Source organism: Cyprinus carpio, chromosome B4 (assembly GCF_018340385.1).
Source record: "Cyprinus carpio isolate SPL01 chromosome B4, ASM1834038v1, whole genome shotgun sequence".
Taxonomy (NCBI): Eukaryota; Metazoa; Chordata; class Actinopteri; order Cypriniformes; family Cyprinidae; genus Cyprinus; species Cyprinus carpio.
In genome coordinates, this window is record NC_056600.1 from 11,985,571 (window position 1) to 12,006,477 (window position 20,907).

Sequence of the window (20,907 nt, forward strand, 5' to 3'; positions counted from 1 at the left end):
CGCTACACATTTAACATCTCTTACCTCCCTGTGAGATGACAAGACTGTTTTTTAAACTCCTTTTCTGTTCTTAGTGACACTCAGGTGGAATGTTACCCTAACCTGCTGTAGAAACTTTAGTCAGTTGATTATTGTTTTATATAGTGTGCCGTATGTCTCGTTTCGCAGATATGGATGCATTTTAGAATTAGAAAAGATGTTGACAAACACAAACCATATTTGCTAGCAGAGGTTCTGGAGACAGTGGAGTTGTTCACAGAGTTGTATGCAGTGACCTGCTTTGGTACGAGAGCTACCACAGCATTATCAGTCACCTGCGGACAAAGAAACAAAGATTATCATACACAACATTTCAGACGTCTTTAAAAACTAGTATGATGCCTTTAAAACCTTAATGGTTGCATAGAGTTTGGGTCATTGGTCCAAAAATATTTTATTTCTCATCTAGGTAAATGTCAAACTGCATGAGTGAGGGACGGGATGGGATAATCTGCTTCCATTTCAATAAGTCCCTTCCAGTGGGATGGGTCAGGCTATTTAACTATATGCCTCAGCAACTGCTAACCACAGTAAGCCTTAGCAAGCCAAATTCAATTAACACATGGGGGCCTCTACTCCCCAACCACACATCCCTCCATCCACATAATTTGCCATTGGATGCCTGCGGCACTTATACAGTAGGGTTAATTGAGGTGACTGTGTAGATCTAGATGATGTAGGCTCAGAACTGCATGGGGACCCAAACCACAGCAGGAGGGAGAATATGGGCTTCACAGACCATTAGGACATTATTCTTACACCCTTAACCTCTTTTCTCCCTGGACAAACTCGACATGAAGTCGTCCTCGTTTACTGCCGCGGCCCATGAGGACAGCTGTCCAAACTTCAACAGAATCAAACAGATATTTCTTACACCTCAGTGTAGATGAATGACTTCAGATAAGGGCTATATTTCCCTGAAAAGGGGCTTTTTAGAAAACAGCAGAGATTTTCTCTTTTATCTTTCCTCTGTGGGCAAGTTTATGCTTTAAGAGAGTCTCTGTGTTCCTGATAGCATTCAGACATGTCAGATTTACGAGATGGGGCTTATACAACCCCAATGTGAAGCTTCCCAAGAAGACATCAAAGAATTTATGTCAGAGCCAGATGCATTTGTAGCACCTCGATTTGGAGGAAAGTATCAAAGATGACTTGAGATATACATTAGAAATGCACAGAGGATCCTTAATGATTTAGTGTGACACTGTACCACATTTCATGTTGTATACTAGACTAAACAAGGGAATTCGGTGCTATTACAAATGAAAGGAAGTCTGTCATGAACACGTATTTGGCGCAAGGACAGAAATAAAGAAATGGAAGATGGTACGGGGTGCACGGAGGGTCTCTTTCCCCCTCTTCAGCAACTCTAACAGGCTTAGGGTGTCTGATAGCTTTTTTGTCAAGGATAGCATGCCCTCCCCGACCGAAAAATAATTAACTTCTGTCTTCATTATCTCATCTCCGATTCCAATCAACAGTTAATCCATCCTGCCGCTTGCAGCCCTGCACCCATGCGCCGCCCCATGACATTTAATTTGAGTACTGTGTAGACTCCTCTCTCTCTCAAAAAGCTCATTTGGAGGGTGGCTTATGGAGGAAATTATTTACACCATAATGAAATGCCGCCTGTCTCTTCTCCACCCTAAACTGCCCCTCCCAGTTCTCACATTTTGAGTGTTTATATAATTGCAGATTGCCCGGCTGAGACAGCGTTGCCATACCTGACCCCTGAAACTCGATGGTCCCTGTCCACAACGTTAGAGATCTGTCAGTCAGAGTAGATTTTCTAAATGACCTGAAGGTGCCTTGACTGCACCCTATTATATAGGTCTACGGGGGCATAAAAGTGTTCGATAGGTCTGAGATTCAATGAATGTAGTGTGTATGTTTCCCTAAACTAGATCAGCTAAGACACACCAACCAAAAGCAATTACCATCACAGAGTATCTTTTCTCTGCTCATCCTTTTTTTGTGCTAATCACCTCATAAAGGTTTCTTGTTTCATCTGAGACGAACATAAATAGAGCATTACACTTCTGAGCTTCATGAAAGACATTCATCTCACATTCAAATCTCTCTGTTCCAGTATTAGTTACTCTGTCAGAATCTGTGCTATTATTGAAAGCCCACACCAAAACTCACATCACGCAGAGAGCTGTTTATCAAAAGTCATTAGCTAGATCATCTAACCCGGGTGTCAAGCTACAGATCCACCTGCACCTGCATCCCCATGCTGTCAGATTAAATGTACTGGGACATCTGGAGATGCTGCTTTAAATAGAAACCAGCAGCTACAATGCTCGTCTTCCTTCTGATTTAAGATAGATTTCAAAGGCTGAAAACAATCTTTTGTGACAGCAGATATCTTTCTATACACTAACTGAAAAAGATTTCAGTCTAAAACAGCAAACAACCTCTTCAACAATTTTTCTCACAAGAAGCCTTGAAGTAGATGGTAGGGATGATAGAAAGAAGAACGAATGCACCCCTTCTGAAGCATTCATGTCTTGGACCTCTGACTGTATAAAAATCTAAAGCTGAACACCTCGTTACAGGAATAAGTTATGAATACTGTTGTGAATACTGCATACACAGGATCTTACCTGGTAGTGAGTCAGCATGTTGAGTCTTTTCCAGTCACATTCAATCTTTGTCGTAACATCTTCATCTTGAAGGATGACTCGTACTACTCTGCCTTGACGCCACTCTGCAACAAGAACACAAAGACAGCATCCAGTGATTAATACAAACCAATTAAATTCCATTCACATAACGTATATTTGTAATTATATCACTTTTTACAACAAAAAATATTGTTTTAATGTAGCTTTACAAGAATATGTGTTTTTCAGTGATACAATGTCATGTGTTCCTAATGAACACGGAATCTTACATTTAATTATATTAAATTAAATTATATCATTAAAGATATTAACGGTTTACAGAGTGAAATAACTAGTTGCCTCTGAATATTAATTGGACAAAGAAAGTATTCCAAGCACAAAAACTTTAGCAAACCACAGCAATTATTTTTCTTCGGTTTTAGTACAAGCAATATTTTCAATGCATTAAGCCACTTTAAGCTTTCACATTGAAGCAGACACACGTACTGTGATGATAAATTTGCTGCTATTTATAGTATACAGTAATCTTAAAAATTATTCTCTTTCTTCAGCTTTAAAAGAAAAAGTAGAGCTAAAAAATGACTTTTTTTTCTTTTACTTAAAAACGAAAAGAAACAATAGAAGAAAAGAGGCAAGGGACAAAGCCTATACTGAGAGAGAGCAGGAGAAAGAAATAAAAACGAGAAAGAAAATAAGGGTACGTGAAGGAGCATTTGAGAAAGGGAGGAAGGAAAGGAAAGGTAAATTAATCTCTTCTGCCCTTTGTTAGAGAGCCGGGCCTTCGTGGCCAGTGGATCGATGGGCGTGATTACAGCCACTGCTGAAAGCCACTTCCTTTTTCATCTGTAGTGGGTCGAGCATCCTGAGCCCAAACTGCCCTGATCGACCGCGTTAAGCCTCCCGCTGAGCTTGCTCTTATTGTAGTTACTGAGCTCACTAGAGATGCACAACAAAATGCGAAGATATTCTCCCACCCTCCCCTCATTACCCACCAGCCACTGTCTGCAGCCTCAGCAAAAACAGCAACGTGAAACAAATGCGATGGGAGTCAATGCTGAATGAAATAAACATATCCCTTTGCAATGTGATGTACAGATAACATGAACAGGAACAAGAGAGACGTCTCTCTCATTCTTTTTTTTTGGACTCCCCTCCGCTGCAAATGAATGTATGATTGGAATGAGGAGGAGTGAGGCCTCTTCACGCCGCCTGCTGCTATCTTTCGCTCTGATCCCAACCAGAAAAGCAAAACAGCAATCACAGGCAAGATGATGAAACATGTCTCCGGGTGATGAGAATAACTTCAAATCTCCAGGAGAGGCCCGACCATTGTTTTATATCTCACTACAGTGCTGTCTATAAACATGCAAATGAGCCTCGACTGGAAGCGCAAACAGAAAAGTAAACAGAGGGAAGAATAGAAGCTAAAAGAAAAAGAAAACTAGAAGAAAAAACAAATGAAAAGAAAAAAGTATAAAAGAAAGGTGTGAGAAAACCTAAAAACACAAAAAGAAAAAAAGTGACTAAAAAAATTACAAAAAGAAAATAAACTTAATAAAAGTGAAATGAAAACGACGGAATAGAAATGAAAATAAAATAGGGCAGAAAGCAACAGCAGCAGTATATAGCTGGATAGAGAATAAAGCCAAAGAGATTGTTAAAATAGAGACTGAGATGGGCTGAAGTGCATTGATTTGTCTGCATCACTCTCTCATTCTTTCCCTCTATCTTCCCTCCCTCCATCCCTGCCCTCAGGGGACTGTGACAGAGAGAATTAAAAACAAAGGCAAGGGACAGAAACACTCCGGTCCAATCTGTCTCAGAGGGATCGAGGAGATGGAGGCTACCTCATTCCTATTACCCATTATCTTTATCTGGCCCCCGGATCAGGGCCAGAGAGTGTGCTGGGGCTCAGGAGACCCTGAGATCCGTTTACGGAATGCCGAGATGCCTCCTCTCAACCAGGGACGCCCGTTGCTTTATCTTACAACACACTCACACACAGTCCCACAAACATCGTCCAATTCTCCCCCCTTATAAAACAATAATAAAACAACACGCTCGCCCTCCGGGGCCCATAAAAGCATTTTACACAGGAAAGCCTGTCAAAGAGGGTAAAATTATTTCTTCACTTATCATGGTCCTAATCCCTTATGGATAGACTAGCGTTAGGCTACAAGTTGAGAAATATGCTAACAAAAAAATTTATTAGTCCAGTCAGTGTGGAAGGAATAGTGTACAGAATAAACAATCAGATTCTCATTTGGAATTTGTGGAAAAATAGATCTGCACGGATCTGCCTACCAATTTTTTCCCATTACCTGTGAGATGCTCCCACCTGTCAATTAGGTGTGTATACTGTAAATAAACTCACATACTGTCACAGTTGATATTTGTTTATCAGCATGTACGTTTAACACGTGCATGGAGGAGGGAAGAGCTTAGTGGTTAAAGTGCTGGGGTTGTAATGAGTAGGTTGCCAGTTCAAAATCCAGAAACCAGGACAGATTAACTTTAAAATTATGGCATCTCCAATGAACTTTGGGTTAGGGTGTTGGAATTTGGTTGGAGGACAATATAAATGCATTGACCCTGCTTCGTCTCATGTCTCTTTGGATAAAAAGTGTATGCCAACTGTCTTTGCTAGTGGAGTGTTTTTTAAAGAATTGGGCTAATAATCCCACGGTCAGTGGTTCAAATCCCATAAGGGGCGATTTATGGACTTTATTAGTGGAACCTCTATCATGATTATGCCCTAGGACCCTGTCTGTCAAATGAGAAATAACAGATTTTGAGACAGGCCGATATTGATATTATGAACACCAATCACCTTCATTTGACCCATCATTCCACAAAAGTCAATGTCATTGATTCACACACTGAAACTCCTGTCCAAGAGCAAATGAAGGACTGATGAAGAAAACAGGGTTTTAAAGGGTAAAGGCATATAATGTTAGTCTTACCTAGGTCCATGTCAGAGGCTTTTGGTCTGTGTGAGTAGGGGACGTTCTTGTAGATGGCGTCCAAGATCTTCTCTTTCACCTGGCTGATAGTGTCACAGTTCAGTACCTTTACCTGCACCTCTGGGCTCTTCTCATTGTCTGGATGCATACAGTTCACCACCTACACAACACAGAACAAAATTACACCAATTAGCACCCATGTGGGAGAAACATGAATATTTATGTGGCTGTAAAATTATCTTTCTGCATGATTTGAAATGTATTGAGAGTTTAAAGAATGCTAAAGTGCATCCGTGTATGTGAGCCGAAGAATCACGAGAACAAATTCCTGTTAAAAGGTTTAACCAAGCTATATGAAGAGCTTGTAACATGTACAGTACATACTGTATCTACTGAGGCCATAGTGACTGTATGCTTAACACCTAAAAGATCATACTTTAATGGATGACAGTTGTCTAGTCAAACCTGTAAAGGTGCACTTTAGTGAATGCAGTCAGCAGGTGTAATGGCGCAAACGTAAAAGCCCATTGGCCACCCTGAGGGAGCCGTCACCTCACTCACCTCAGCCTGCAAAAGTATGCAATTAAAACACTAATTTTCCTCATCATAGTTCCTGTTAGATTCTCTGTCTCCCATGATAGCCGTCATTAACGCCACCAATGGTACTGTCATCATCATCAGATGTAATTACATAGCTCATAGTTGGTATATAAAGGCTGTGAAGGCCCTTGTTGGCGTCTGTTATGATAAAAAGCCCACACACTGCAAAAGAGCTCACGTACTTACAGTCCAGTAGTATAATGGACTCTCTTGAAGGACCAAAACCAGAATCAATACAATTAAATGCACTGTGTGTGGGCTGTAAGGAAAGGCTTTGTCAGACCTTTAGAAGGGATATAGTGTGTTTCCCCACAGAACAACCTCTAAACAATAAAGGCCAGCGCTAAGCCCTTTCTTGGACTAAAAAAACTGTCAGAAAAGCTTTCGCATTGAAAACAAAACCAAACTTTAATCCAGATCTAAGATCTGTATCTAGGTGCCCTGAAGTTAAAACAGGAAATATGTGTAGAAGAAGACTTCTAATCAGTGCTAAAATCTGGATGCTGATTGGTCAGTATAACATAACCACTCATATCTTTTTGTGTAAGAAATGATTGACTGGAAAATATCTTTCTAGGGAAGGCAGAATGTGCTATTTGTAGTGGCTTGTATTGTGGTGAGTCTGCAGCCGTTTAAGTGTTTTGGAAGTGAGGACAGAATGATGAAGCTGAAACGGGTCCTACAGTCATCAAATCAGTGCAATGTTCAAAGGAATGGGTCGGATGCCAAGAGATGACAATATTCACCACATTCCTCCTCTTTCGTTTTTTTAGTCTCACACAGAATACAGATTACCCTCCTGACGTGCAGTCCCATTAAACAGCCCGTCCTGGCATACGTGCAGCCCTGACAAAATGGGCTTAGCTCATGCCTGTCACAGTGGCCAGCCAAACACAACACTGCCAATCACCACAGGACAGCAGACAGGTCAAAGGTCATAACAAGCCTGCATGTTCCCTGTCAGGCGTGAAGACTGGGCATTGCATGCTGCGTCAACCCAAACAAATTACCTTACCCTACTCTCTACCTCCACACCTGTCTGCTTCTGAATGCTTTCATGCTCCTTAGCCTCCTTCTCACCCATTTATCCTCGTCTTTTTCTTCATTCCTATTTTAGTTTACTCCTCTCCTTCTCTATCCTTCCAAAACTGTTCCTCTTTCCTTTCTTCATCCATGGTGTGGTTCAGAGCCTTACCAGAGTCTTGTAATCAATTTGCTGTCTGATGAGCTTGTCTTCACTGAGCGAGTAGCGGGCTTCTCCGGTGATAGAGTCGATGGGGCCTTTTTCCATTTGTTGCTTTATGGCACAGAAAAGAGAGAAGAGGGGTTCCCCGGCACATTCTTCACGAGGAAAAAAAAAGACACTGTCACTTTCACTCTTTTAAATTTCACACCAACCACCTACTGAGAATGTGGGCTGTCATTACATCATTCAGTAACAGTAATAGACATTTTGAAAGGAGCTTTACAGTTGTGGCACTAGTGTGTCAATTTCAACTGACACAACAATTTGACTCGGTCCCTGGTGGACAGACAGACAGAGCTAGGACCCAATGTTAAATATTGTAAAAAAAAAAAAATTTTTTAGCCTGGCTTAAAATATTGTTATGATTATGACACATTGCGGTATGCCGTGAGAAAAAAATGTGCATTCTTAATGGCCACATGTGTACATTTATATCACAAAGCCATTAAAATAATAGACATCGTTTTTACTTTACTTCACATTTACATCGTTTTAATAATACATACTAAAATGTATGTAGTAAAATTAAAACAATGTGGCAGGGACAATGAAACATTTCGATAAACATTATCTGCTAACCATTTTTGAAAAAAATTATATTTAAAATAAAACAAAAAACAAATATCAAACAACAATTGGTAGAGGATCCCTGAGCTAGAAATTAAGCTGAACTGCAGTGTCTTTAGCTGAATTTGGGCAAATATGCTTGTTGAAATGAGAAATGGACTGTAAAACAGACTAGTGGTCTGGGCAGCTGGTCAAGCACTGTTCAATAATACTCAAATCAATGTGCTGTGACTACAATAATAATGTTATGGTTTCACATGGATGAGGTCACAATAAAATCCTTCTCTTACAGTAGAGTCCAATTTGAGCTTAAATGAATCCTGAAGCTCTCGAGTGATGCATTGGCTTCATTCACTCAGGTCTAATCCGTTAAACCAGACTGGACAAAGCAGTCTTAACTTCCAGAATTTATTGCCTGCTTTGTACATTCTAGAATTCAGGAAATTTCTGTACACTTGCAAAATTGCACATGCCATGTTCTGATTGCAGCAGATGTGTTTATTAAGAGATTAATGACAAGTGCTAGGGAGGACCGTGGTGGTGCTGACGGTCACAGTGCTATATGTAGAATTGAGCAGCACCTGCTAAGCTGACTGTCTCATTATAGGAACAGAAAAATGCTGAAGTCAGCAAGACTCGTTCAACTTTAAACTCTCTTTGATTAAAAGTGCATGCAAGCACACTCACATACAGATGTACATACTCACCTACACATATTCATACACAAGACACACACTCTCTCTGTCAAACACCTGCAGTGCATCACTTCCCATGCTCCCGCAGGACTTCACTTGATTCCTCTGTGCTCAACAGTGCATGTGCCAAATGACCTTGAAATTGTCTGATCTCTTTTCTTTGCATATCGCCCAACCGCTTATCTGAATATTCTTCAGCAATTTTAATGGTTGATTCTTAAAATTTAGGCACATTTAAGCTGCCCAGACCTGAAGATGTGGTAACACACAAACGCGATGTATACACACACACACACACACAACACAAACTTACCTTGAGGAATTTGTATAGCAGAAAAGTGAACCAATTTGTGAGCATTTTCTCAGCCACAGACTCCGTTCTGAAAAACAAACAAATAAACAGAGTAAGTAAATAAATAAAAAAAGCAGCACAAAGCCATGATTATCACTGTGAGTGTCACACACAAATGTGATTACCACGACCATGAAAAATTCACTTCACAAAGGACGGTGTCTCCTAATGAATAGGACTTTGTTAAATAAACATAATTGCTGGAACATGAATTGTGCTCTGGAATCTATAGCCCTAATCTGCAGGCTCTATTACTGTCTGTATTACAAAAATAATCCACAAGACCCTAATACAAGAAACCCAGTTAAAAGCCTTTATATGATCCAGTTGGATTGATGCCAAGTGAACCTGTTCTGGCCTGGAATAAGACCGGACTCATTTCCCCCCCCCCACCGTCCGGCCATTGAGCTCGTAATGGATCAGGTTACAATAAAGGGTGGCTGAATGGAGGGCCGGGGAGCATCGGAGTACATCATGATTGGCTAACACCTTCGCTTGGACCACAGGCTCTGATCCGGCATGAGAGATGTACATACATAATAGCTATAACAAAGTGAAACTCAATATACGTGGATCCAGTGTCTCCAGCCTGTGTGTGCCGCAGGGAGCTGGTGAATTGCCAAGGCGCCCTGCAATGAGCCATGGCACAGAGCATCAATATTTCAGGATTACAGCATTGTGGTGTGTGTGCGTCTATGCCTCCTCTGCTGCCACCTGCATTCCCACTGTCCCGCTGCTGTATTGAGACCTGCCGCTGCACAATACCGTGTGTACATGTGCACGTATTCGTGTCTGCGTGTGCCCACTAAGCTGGCGCAACACCTGGAAAGGATTAGTGTCCCCTTGTTTTGTAGCCACTGCCTTGAGTGGGCCAAAGGAGGACAGGTCCAGGGGTCAGCGGGGTCATGTTTCATCTTTCCTTTCATCTCCATTCTAACACTGCTCTGTAATCATCCTCACCCCGGACTGTTCTCAATGCCTGGACCAATTACAAAAGAAACGGTAGGCGGGGGAAAACCCGGAGATGGACCGCAGTATAAAAAAAACAGATAAAAGTAGAAAACAGCTTTTCACTACCTTCTTGCCTAGGTGTACTGTTATTCTCTTTAGCTTTCTCTTTCTTGTGCTATCGGCTGGTTTGATGGTAATTATTGTTGGCAAGACCCCATAAACTCACTTACCCGTATCCTGTGTTACCTCTCGGCTCACCGGAGGGGGAATAAATAGCCTCATTGCCAGACAATCCTGGCACAACCTCTCCATAACTTTGCCACAGTGCCAAGGGCAACCAACTATCACTGTCCCCCAAATCCTTATGTCACATATCACTGGCATAGAGAGCGAGCACTGGTTTGGCTTTGGTTTAGGGAGGCAGGAAAAGTGATGCCCATCCAGCGGTGAGGAATGGGATGTGGGCAGCACCTGGTGCTTAGTTCCCCCTGATTAATCAGCCATTTCGAAGTGGAACGAAACAAAATCTGCTGGAGGTTTCCTCCACGTTGAATGTGCAAAGAGGCACATTGGATCTACGCTCCATAAACAAGAGAAAGAGAAAAGAGCTCCATATATCTTCCTCATCATCTCTCGCATACAGCAAAGGCCATTTACATTTGATGCTGCTTTCTGCCACCGCAAATGGATGTGAACAGCCAGCTCCGCCAACTTTGAGGACCTGAGAGTGGTTTATGATTCCAGACACCCTGCAAAAATGAGAACTGTCACCCTATGACAGATACTGCACTGCAGATGTGTGTTACATGCAGAAAATGCATCTTGTAAACAAGTTCATAGATTTAACTGTGTTGCTAAGTGCGTGGCGTTGACTGAGTAAAGGTTTTACTGAGAGTTAGTCTCAGCATGCTATGAAATTGAAACTATGCTTCAGCTAAAAGCTGGCCAGGAACAGACACACACCTGGCTAATGGGCTGATGTTATTCACCTTGCAGCATCATAGGCTTTATTTTCTTAACCAAACAAACATCGGTTGAAACAAACTCCCCCTCCTTAATGCACGTGTGTTAAAGAACGCAGCTTGGAGCCAGGAATAATTTCAATTTCGCACTCCGCCTCACGTGGAGAAGATTGTCCGCTCGGCGCACTGTCGGGTCCCGCTGCGTAACCATGGTCCCCCTTCACGAAGGATTATCCCCAAAGAATAATCACAGGACTTCTATTCAGCTCTGCCTGACAGTGTGTGTGTATGTGTATGAAAGTGTGCACAAACGTGTTGGTTACTAAATGTCTGAGTAAAAATATGTGTACGAGCATATGCAGGAACAGGAGACCCACGTGGACTTCAATGGTGCTATACATATAGAGAAAATGGGCTGCATTATCTGAGAGGTTATTTTTATTCGTAGACGAGGAGAGTGGGCTGCAGGGAGAAGGAGAAATGCGACAGATGGTTCTAGAAGCCGCCCGTTAGTTAGCCTGTGTGTGCTTGTGAACTCAGGTTGATGCTGGACAGATGGGGCGGCCATCGCAAGCGCTTTCTTGGAAATGGGGAAACGAAAGCTGGTTGGAGGCTTCTGCCAAAGATGTCCTGCTTCTCTGCATTTTAAACACAGATTTAGAAATCATGCAGTGAAAGAGAGACAGGGATGAGAAAATTATTCTCAGACAACAGCTTAAGCTTCTCTGTTCTGGCCCAGTGCTCTGTATCGTCCTTTGCTAAGCAGTTGCTGGAGGTTAGACAGGTTCCATGTGGTGAAGATCGCTCTATATACCGTGAGGGTCTAATCCATTGAAATATATGGACTAAAACGGTGCTTTCTCATCTACACACTTCATGGTTTAATAAATTTCAGTGTTTCTTTTTAATGATAATTTTTATACAATAAAGAATTTTTGTAAAATGTTGAATCTGGAATGTGTTGAGAGCCACTGGTTGAAAGCTATGTCCTGATGAGACATCCATATCAAAAAAGTGCAGATGTTTCGGGTGCATATAAAAAGGTGACATGGTTGGTTTTGACTCTGACAGAAGCCTGACTGAAACAAAGAAAAATCTCTTTTATTTTCCACCGCTAATATGCACAACAGCTCTTTGTGCAATTAATCTTCCCTTCACTTGTTTCAATTAATCATGCATTGCAATCAAGGGTGTTGAATTAGTTATGATTCAGTCAAGGAGCTCCTCTTGTAGTTGTCACAAGATCAGCCTATCGCTATTAGCAAGCTTGTTCAGAAAAAAAAAATATCAGAAGTGTTAGTCAACTAACTTTACAAATCGATAACAAAAAATAAAGAAAAATTAAAAATGAAAAAATATTAAAAATCAATAATATATGAATATAATATGTTAAAAATCAAAAACCCAAAGATGATGAAAGTATGGTAATAATATTGTCCTCTATGCTGTTAGAATACAGAGACAAAAAGGTGATGATTGCATAGGGAATTGAGGTTCACATATCTCCCAACATTCAGTAGGTTTTTAGTGCACTGTTAATTGGATCTCAAACTAATTAATCCTAATTACAATTCAATGATGAGTATGTCAGTGCATTACATGTTTGGGAGAGAAAGTGTGCATTTTGATGTCCCCAAATGCAATTACTCCCATTCAGTGCACTAGAGTCCACGTATCAAAGACAATTCGCAGAGGTCATCTGCTCTCGTTTATGAAGTTGACTATAATTAGAATCAGGCAGATTGAAATGTTCACAAAATTTAGAACACATGCTCTGTTGAATCCACTCACTTGAGGGGCATTTATAATCAGTAAAACCCACTGGACTGCAGGGCTAGATTTTTTTAAGATGACTCTTCATATGCAATGTGTCTAGTACCTTCTGAGTAAGAGTTTGGGATGGTTCTTGCTCTCCAGGTTCTTGTCAATGAGGTCAGACAGCAGGTGTTTGAGCACGTCCGTTGCATACTCCAGTTTACTTTGCAAAACGGTCATGATCAAGGAAGCGACGTTACCGCGGTCTCGCATGGAGAATCCTCTCTGAGACTCTAGGGTTCGGATGAAGGACAGCAGGAAAACCTTGTTGTTGATAAGCTGTCCAAACAGTTTTAGGCCCTTTTCCACCTGTTCCTGTCTGTAACCTGGCACCTACAGAAAAAAAATGGTTACAAACAGATGACATTTCACAGCCTGAATGTGATAATTCACCAGCATATTTATACAACAGCAACATATTTATGATACCATTTGCTTTATACATACATATGCTTGTTTTTATTTTGCAGAATTCATTAGTGAATGTTAAGAAAAAATAATATTTTATTTGAATTGTTGTATTTATTTATTATTATTTGATAAATTAAAATCAAGTCCTGCTCTACATTTTCTCAATGAATGGTTCATTTCAATCAGAAATGCATCCAATTATTGCATAATTTCATGTTGACTTTAAGTAGCCTTCCATTCAGAGCTAACCAACTCATCACAACTGTCAATTGTTATTTTTGTCATGTTTAAGAATGCTCACTTAAACATCAACTAGGCTTATTTGGCTGAAAAGCTTTTTCCAACCCTCTTATTTGGCCTACAGCATCCTCTGCTAGTGTCCAATCAAACACCCACAGGCATTTAAACTGAAGAGAACCAAACACATTAAACAAATTAAAAAGCAAACCTAAGGCTAAACAATCCAGGATACAAATGAATAGGCTTTTCAAAATCCAAAATATTGCCAAACCTAAAATGCATTTACTGTGCACTTAGAATACCTGATGACAAACACTTAACCACGCAGAGACCTCGTGACATCATTTGATGCCATTTGCTTTCATCAATAAACATTAAACACCTGTCAAAATCTCGAGACGGTTCCTGTCATTAGCTGTGATTTTACAATAAACTTTTCCAGAGAGAGGGGACGTTTATTCCAATTAAGTCTTAATTGATATAGCTGATTAGAACCAGAGCTCAGCTGGCATAAGCAGGTAAGGTATGGCTCATATGTTGACTGAAGAAATGTGTGATTCAATTAAAACTGTCCATCACTGTCATAGTGGGGCGTAAATAACCCGTAGGTTGGTGTACCCAGCATTGGATTTTAATTCTCTTCCCCACACTCAGAAAAAAAAAAAAAAAACAGTTGAGTCGCATGTCATTACTGTTATTAACGAAAGACTGATTGTGAATCAGAGAGCAGCTCATTACTTTAAGAAAAAAATGAGAGAGAGAGAGAGAAAGAGCATGCATGTAGATTATAATGAGAGCTGCTGCCTTTTGTTTACTGAGGGTGAACACAAACTGCACAGTGACAGCTTTAATTCCCAACAACCCCACTGTGCTGTTAGTCCTTCAGAACCGAAAAACAGAAAGAAAAAAATATACTTAGCAGCCATCACTGTGACTGTTCCTCAGACAGGTATAATGTGCAGTAATTACATGCATACATGAATATGCAAATGTATGTATGTACATCTCAGAAACTCAGTAAGGGGGCCTTTGGATGCAAATTTGTTTTATTCACAAAACATTTCTGCATCAATAAAACTGTTAGATTACCTCCAGGTCTCTAAGGACAGGGTGCTCCTCAATGCCAGGAAACAGGACTCGCATTGTGTATGTGCGGTAGTCTAAGAATGGAATACCAGCTCCGTCCAGATCGCTGGTCAGCTCGTGAATATCTGTCTGCAGCTCTGCAAATGCTGTGGAAGACACAAAACAAGAAGAACAAATAGATTGAGATCATTAAATACTTCTCGGAAACGTATAATCTGTGCAAATGTTGCAGAGGTGTTGCAAAATTCTGACATCACCTTTTTACTCCAGAGTCAAACCACTTCCCAATTACTTACCCTCTTTGCACTCCAAGGCTACTCTGGACTCCAGGTTGTCCATTTGCATCTGCAGGCGCTTGAGAGTGAGGTCACTCTCACGGGATTTGCGCTTGTAGGCAATGAGGACAATGACGATGAAGAAGATGAGGAGGCCTCCTGCCCCGGCAATGCTGATGACGGCGGTGCTGCTGAGGGGGCTGTCAGAGGTGATGTGGACCACACCTGGAGAGAACTCGATGCCACCTACACGGGCCTAAAATGAAGCACATTTTGTGAAGATTTGAATGAATCCAATACTTTTTAGTAGGTAAAATTAGCAGACTGTTACCTAGTTCAATAACCTGAGCTACCAATTGAAGCAGATCAATATATATCTAAAGATGGAGAAAATCTATTTTATTTGTTGTTATTGTGTCATAATGACCTAACAGCAGAGGGTAACAATGTGTCTGTTTCTTTTGTGAGCTCAAGGCTGTTAAAGGTTTCAGTACTTTCACTTCACATGACTGTCAACGAGCAGGCAGTGAAGCAGGCAGCCACCTAAAGTACCCACTGAGAAGCATAAAATGTTTTATTAGGTTTTTTAGCTCTAATAATTCTTATTGAGGAGGTATTTTCACTGTCAACTTCTCAGAACGTTCAATAACCACAAAGTCCCCAAAGCATTAGTTCACTAGATATGGCAGTAGATATGCGCCCCAGTATTCAGCAGCTTACCAGAACCTTATGTCGTCCAGTCAGATTGGGCGATTCGCAGAGCAGTTGAGTATCTGATACAGTTAATGTGCAAGGTTTGTCTCCAATCAGAACAGTGTAGTTGAGCTTCCCGTTGCCGCCCGGGGCTGGAGGGAGGAAGTTTCTACCCTGAAAATCACATTTACAAAATGTAGTAACTGAAATGGCCAATTGAAAGACCAACAATGCTGAAATTTATTTAAATATTTGATTTACCTTGAGTATGATGGGAGACCCTGGCTTGAGCTCCTGGACCCCAGACACACTGAGCGGTTCAAACACTGGATTTGGGTAGTAGATGAAGTTGGTGTTGTTGAGGGCCAGCACAGACTGAACATTGTCCAGGATGAAGCCGAACTCATCGGGTCTTTCTGGCTCTTCCTTTTGCCTGCTTAGACTGTAGGGAAGCTCTGGGGCCATGCACTGCATAGTGGTGGGACTCAGAACCTGACATATCTGGTAAAGGGAAACAGATGACATTGAACATTCAATAAGTCATTTGCAGTCCATGTGCAATTTAGAATAAAATAAAATAAAATACACCATTTTCATTACAAACAGTAATTCAGATTAAGACTGTTTTAATCATGCATTAATAAAAATACCTGGATTTAATCTCAACTTCCTACAAAAGAGGTTTTGTCTCAACAAAGCTGCACTAAATTAGCACTTTTAAAATGGCCACACTTTGACTGTGCCTACAGTGCTGGTGACTCACCAATGGATAAATAACTGCACTTCCCTGAGAGAGATTTGACATTGTCTTCTCTCCTTGACTCTCTGTCTTCATCTCTCTTCTTTCTCTCACATAGGTCACATATACAGCAGCTAAATGCAGATATCAGGCTTTTGACTTTCTTTAAATAATGATGTGTACAGAATTAGATTAAGTAGTCAGTGTTTCTCAGCCTACTTCTTTACTTTCCCGCCTTCTTTCTTATTAACAGGTCAGGTTTATTAAATGCAAAGTTATGGTATGGGTTTATTTAAACCTATATATGCATTCACTTTGAAGTGTATAAATAAAAAGCCAGACAAGACCCTCGAGTTTTGTGTACCCACAGTGCTTTGCAGTTGGCTGTTAAAATACCCAGACAGCAGACTCGCCATCAAAAACATCCGTACAGATATCTCCAGTCATTTTAATTGGAAGACTCTCAAAGCTGTAGCAGCCAGGCAGTCAAACCTTCACTTCCTCTAACACAAAGGCTTCTATAGAAGGTCGTAACGGGTGGAATTGTTCAAGATAAAAAAGATTTCAGGTCACCTTTTTTTTTCTTTTTTCACTGCACAAAGTCTGGTCAAACTCTTTTCAGACTAGTTATGAGATATCACATTACAAACAAGGATATGAGACGTCTTGTGCCCCACAAACAACTTCTTTCAGAGACTGCAATGTAGGGTATGACTTTTTTCTCCCGTGCTTCGAGGAGCAGTGTGCCAAAGCCTAATCATATCGCAGCCCAGATGCTAAATGCGGCCATGTGTGAGATACGTGCCCGAGATAACATTACGCTCTTTTGTCTCTGTTGCCTTTCAATCAGATCTCACTGAGTGCAACCTCCCATGGCTCTTTGGGTCCGTTCTGAAGACGGGGAACATGATATCCTTGTCTATGCATCCACCCTGTGTTACGGCATTCTCCTCTTTCCCGCACAATGGGAACATTGCTGCTACTGCTGCTGAGACCTGGCAATTTTCCCGTTCTCTGTCTGTTTCTTTGTCTCTCTCTCTCCTTATTTCCCTCTTTTATGCAGCTACTGCACCGGATCCAATGGTGCACAGCCGACACAGGTGATTGGAGCAGGGGGAATGGTCTGCTAATGGTCATTCCAGTTCACTAGCCTCAGGTTAGGTGAAGGCCGAGTGATCGTTTACTGTGGAAAACGTTTGCACTTACGTTGACCGTCTCCAAGTTCTTATACTTGGCTCTGATGAGAGGAGTCTGGATGATGTCCAGGTTTGCCCCGGTCACAGTCACTGGTGTGTTGCCACTGTGAAAACAACACCTTGTTTGCTAAACTTTCACTTTGTGAGGTTCTTTAGAATAATCTTCAGATAATGTTTTTAGATTAACATCAACAGTGCATTCATTTTTAACCATAAAAAGTTCATAATGATAATCAATTTGAAAAATTGCACAGTCTGGGGGCACAATTATGGGCTGTTTCCCCAACCGCCTTGTCTTAACTTGCTTTGTAGTACACGCACCTGAAAATGCTCCACTCAGGTTCGAGTTTGGTGATAGTGGGGTCCTCTACATACTCAAACTTGAGATCTTTGTGAATGTGGGCTTTATCCACAAACACCGATACGGACACGTTTCCATAGCCTTGCATAGAGGCGTGAGAACGACAAGTTATCCACTGTCCTCCTCGCCTGTTTTGTCAAACAGAAAAAAAAAACAGGGTATGAGTAGATGTTCTTTACACTTTTCAATAGTTAAGAGTTTTATATAATTCAAAAAACGTAAAAATGCAAAAAAAATTTTTTATCTATTATAATTGTGTATTGATACCTTCTTTAAGAATTGGTTCAGTTAATTGGATTTGTATTATTAAACAGTTGGCTTTGTTGGTTTTATGTGGCTGTAAAGAGTATTCTCATTAAAGCATAGCATACTAGACCTAATTTAATCTTCTGCTCATATGATCAGACACTGTGGCTGCACCTGATGCAAGACTAGAATGATGGCTATTGATGTTATTGATTACAGATCACAAACTCTCAAGCTCTTAAGATCAGTATTGACTTTCTTTGGTGGTTTGGATCCGCCAGAGGCTTTGAATGACCGGCAAACTAACCAAAAAGCATGATGACATCTCAAAGGGCAGTGCGCTGTACCTTTCCATTCAACCCTACCTTTGATAGGTGCACTTCTGGTCTTTAAACATGATTGAGACATTGCTGCCCGCATCCAGGTTGCTGCCGGTGATGTTAACTATGGTGCCTCCAGATACTGGCCCTCGGTTCGGCTTTAAACTCAACAGTCTAGGGATCTGTAGAACACAAACAATGGGAATTATTTACAAGCTCACACATCACATGACGAATGTGAGGCAGCAATCCCTCATGTTTTTCATTCTTCTGTATCTCTTTCCCTATCTGATTATCACCTCCTTTTCTCAGAACACCAACTGCCCTCCTCACCCAAGAATCACATAATCCAATTACCACATCTGAATGAGACATAAAAGCCATTAATGTTTGCATAAAACTGATAAAACACTATAAAATGGCTCTATAACAGGAAAAGTTACACTGCAGCTGAATTCATTTGGATGGCTGGATCACAATCTGATTATGGGTGTTTTATCAGCATGTTCACTGGGAGTACTGGAAGCAAGAGAAAAGTGTAGGATGGATATAAAACTGAGTGTGGCCAGTGTCACACAAGATCCTATCAAAGACAGAATCCTACTGGCTGAAAGAGCTTTTCTTGATCTGAAAAATCTTACAAAATCAATTTATATATGTGGTCTCAACACTATAAATATGCTGATGAATATCTTGTATTGTATAACCAAAACAACTAAAACTAACAATTCTTCGTAGTTTTTCTCAGTTGGCTTAGCATAACGGTAAATAATTCACCTGCCAGCCTTCCTTATGGGTTTATGTATACACTATGTTCTTTATATATATATATATATATATATATATATATATACACACACACACACACACATACACAAAAACTTACATTTGCTTTAGCTTACATTGTTTTATTCACTAATTGTTTTAGTAAATCAAGATCCCTATCAAGGGAAATGTTAAGTAAATTACATTATGTAAAACATGCGCAAAAATGCCTGTGCAAAGGGGGAAAAGATTCTGTGGGAGGAACAATCTTACACAACAGCAGCAGTAAAATGCAAGTTTTATGGGTAGCCTCTCCGGGTGTTGACCGAACACTTGGTGGGGTCAAGTGCCTGCTGATATGACTAAGTACATCAGCAGGGCTACATGGCCAAAGTGTTCACTCTTTATTAGTGACACAACAGTAAATCCAAGCACTTTCAACCCTGAAGCGGCAAAGACTTGTAATTATACAGACATGATTCAGAACATGGTAGACGTACCAGCAGTTTATTGAGGGTTATTTTATGGCCAGTGATTTGCTGAGGTACTCACCACAAAGTAGTAGTACTTAGACGACTTGGCCATGAACTCGGGGCGACACTCTCCAACACACACTTGGACATTTCCAGCAAACTGGCTTCTTTCTGCTTTTCCCATTTCGCACACAATCCTGCAAAACACACACATATGCAATTAGTCGACCAGAACAGTTCCACAATAATAATCAAACCATTTATGAAACTTTACATGAGAGACTTTAATGTCTGTCCCTGCCATAATAATATATGCATGAGATAGGTTAATATGAACGAGTTAATCTGCCTCCTCATTCCATGACAGGTGTCAAACTCTCTCATGCACCACAGAAAGAGGCTTATCACAGCGTCCAAATACTACTACTAATAATAATAATAAACTTGTGCTGCAGCAACCTGCAGCAGAGAAACTCAGGATAAAAGAGAGGGTTTTCAGGTCAGGACAATAATACTGGAGAATTTTTCATGCTGTCAGCAGGGCTTTCTCAAATGCTTGCCAAATAACGCATAATTATCTTTTGCTGTCCTGACCTCGGATTAAAAGTTTCTTTAATGCTTTCTCTGTGTTTACTGCCAATCCATATCAGGCACTTTTAAAAGACACAGGGTTCTTGGCAGCATTTATTAGGCCTGCATTATGGTAACTCGGGCTGCGTCTGTAAAGGACAACTGTTTAGAGACTAAAAACAAATCTATTAAGGCGATTCAAGGGAGATGACATCACTTAGCCATTAAATCCAGGTTAAAAATATGCCATAATGACAAAACGACAAAGAAATGTCAAATCTGGCCTGGCACTATAGTAAACCCTGTATGCTCTACAAACAAAAACTGTTTCTGAATTTAAACACTTACTGTTCTGCTGGGATATATCCCTCGGGTACTGGTATACATTCCACATCTGCAACCTTCACATGGTCCTTAATCTCACTGAACTCCAGTCCCAGGTTCTCGCCACGAATAGTCACCAGGGTTCCACCTTCACGCGGTCCTCGAAGCGGAGTGATCTGTAGACAAGTCGCCATAGAGACATTCCCATCATTCCCATTGAATAAGAAACAACATGGAGAGCTCCCCACCCCCCGGCATCTCCATCGTTGGTACGAACCAACAGGAAGTGGAGAATGACTCGCAACCGATTCCTTCATGCACCTGCAGTAGTCAGTGATTGCGAGACGGTGTGAGGGGTGGGCAACAGCGAGAGAAGCTGTGAGTGATTTGG

General features: G+C 40.9%; 1 protein-coding gene across 4 annotated transcripts in view; it reads right to left on the reverse strand.

Moving 5' to 3' along the window:
• The window catches only part of LOC109084906 (plexin-A4), a 202,418-nt gene that overhangs the window by 15,649 nt on the left and 165,862 nt on the right, over positions 1 to 20,907 (reverse strand). For all 4 annotated transcript variants that reach the window (XM_042722756.1, XM_042722757.1, XM_042722759.1 and 1 more), the window contains exons 13-27: positions 20,541 to 20,692; positions 19,702 to 19,819; positions 18,430 to 18,566; positions 17,779 to 17,946; positions 17,468 to 17,561; positions 15,784 to 16,023; positions 15,550 to 15,696; positions 14,851 to 15,085; positions 14,558 to 14,700; positions 12,882 to 13,150; positions 9,051 to 9,117; positions 7,425 to 7,571; positions 5,630 to 5,789; positions 2,646 to 2,749; positions 215 to 314 (exon numbers count right to left, since the gene is read on the reverse strand). In XM_042722756.1, coding sequence (XP_042578690.1) covers positions 215 to 314; positions 2,646 to 2,749; positions 5,630 to 5,789; positions 7,425 to 7,571; positions 9,051 to 9,117; positions 12,882 to 13,150; positions 14,558 to 14,700; positions 14,851 to 15,085; positions 15,550 to 15,696; positions 15,784 to 16,023; positions 17,468 to 17,561; positions 17,779 to 17,946; positions 18,430 to 18,566; positions 19,702 to 19,819; positions 20,541 to 20,692 — 2,281 coding nt within the window. The remainder of the gene's footprint in view (positions 1 to 214; positions 315 to 2,645; positions 2,750 to 5,629; positions 5,790 to 7,424; positions 7,572 to 9,050; positions 9,118 to 12,881; positions 13,151 to 14,557; positions 14,701 to 14,850; positions 15,086 to 15,549; positions 15,697 to 15,783; positions 16,024 to 17,467; positions 17,562 to 17,778; positions 17,947 to 18,429; positions 18,567 to 19,701; positions 19,820 to 20,540; positions 20,693 to 20,907) is intronic.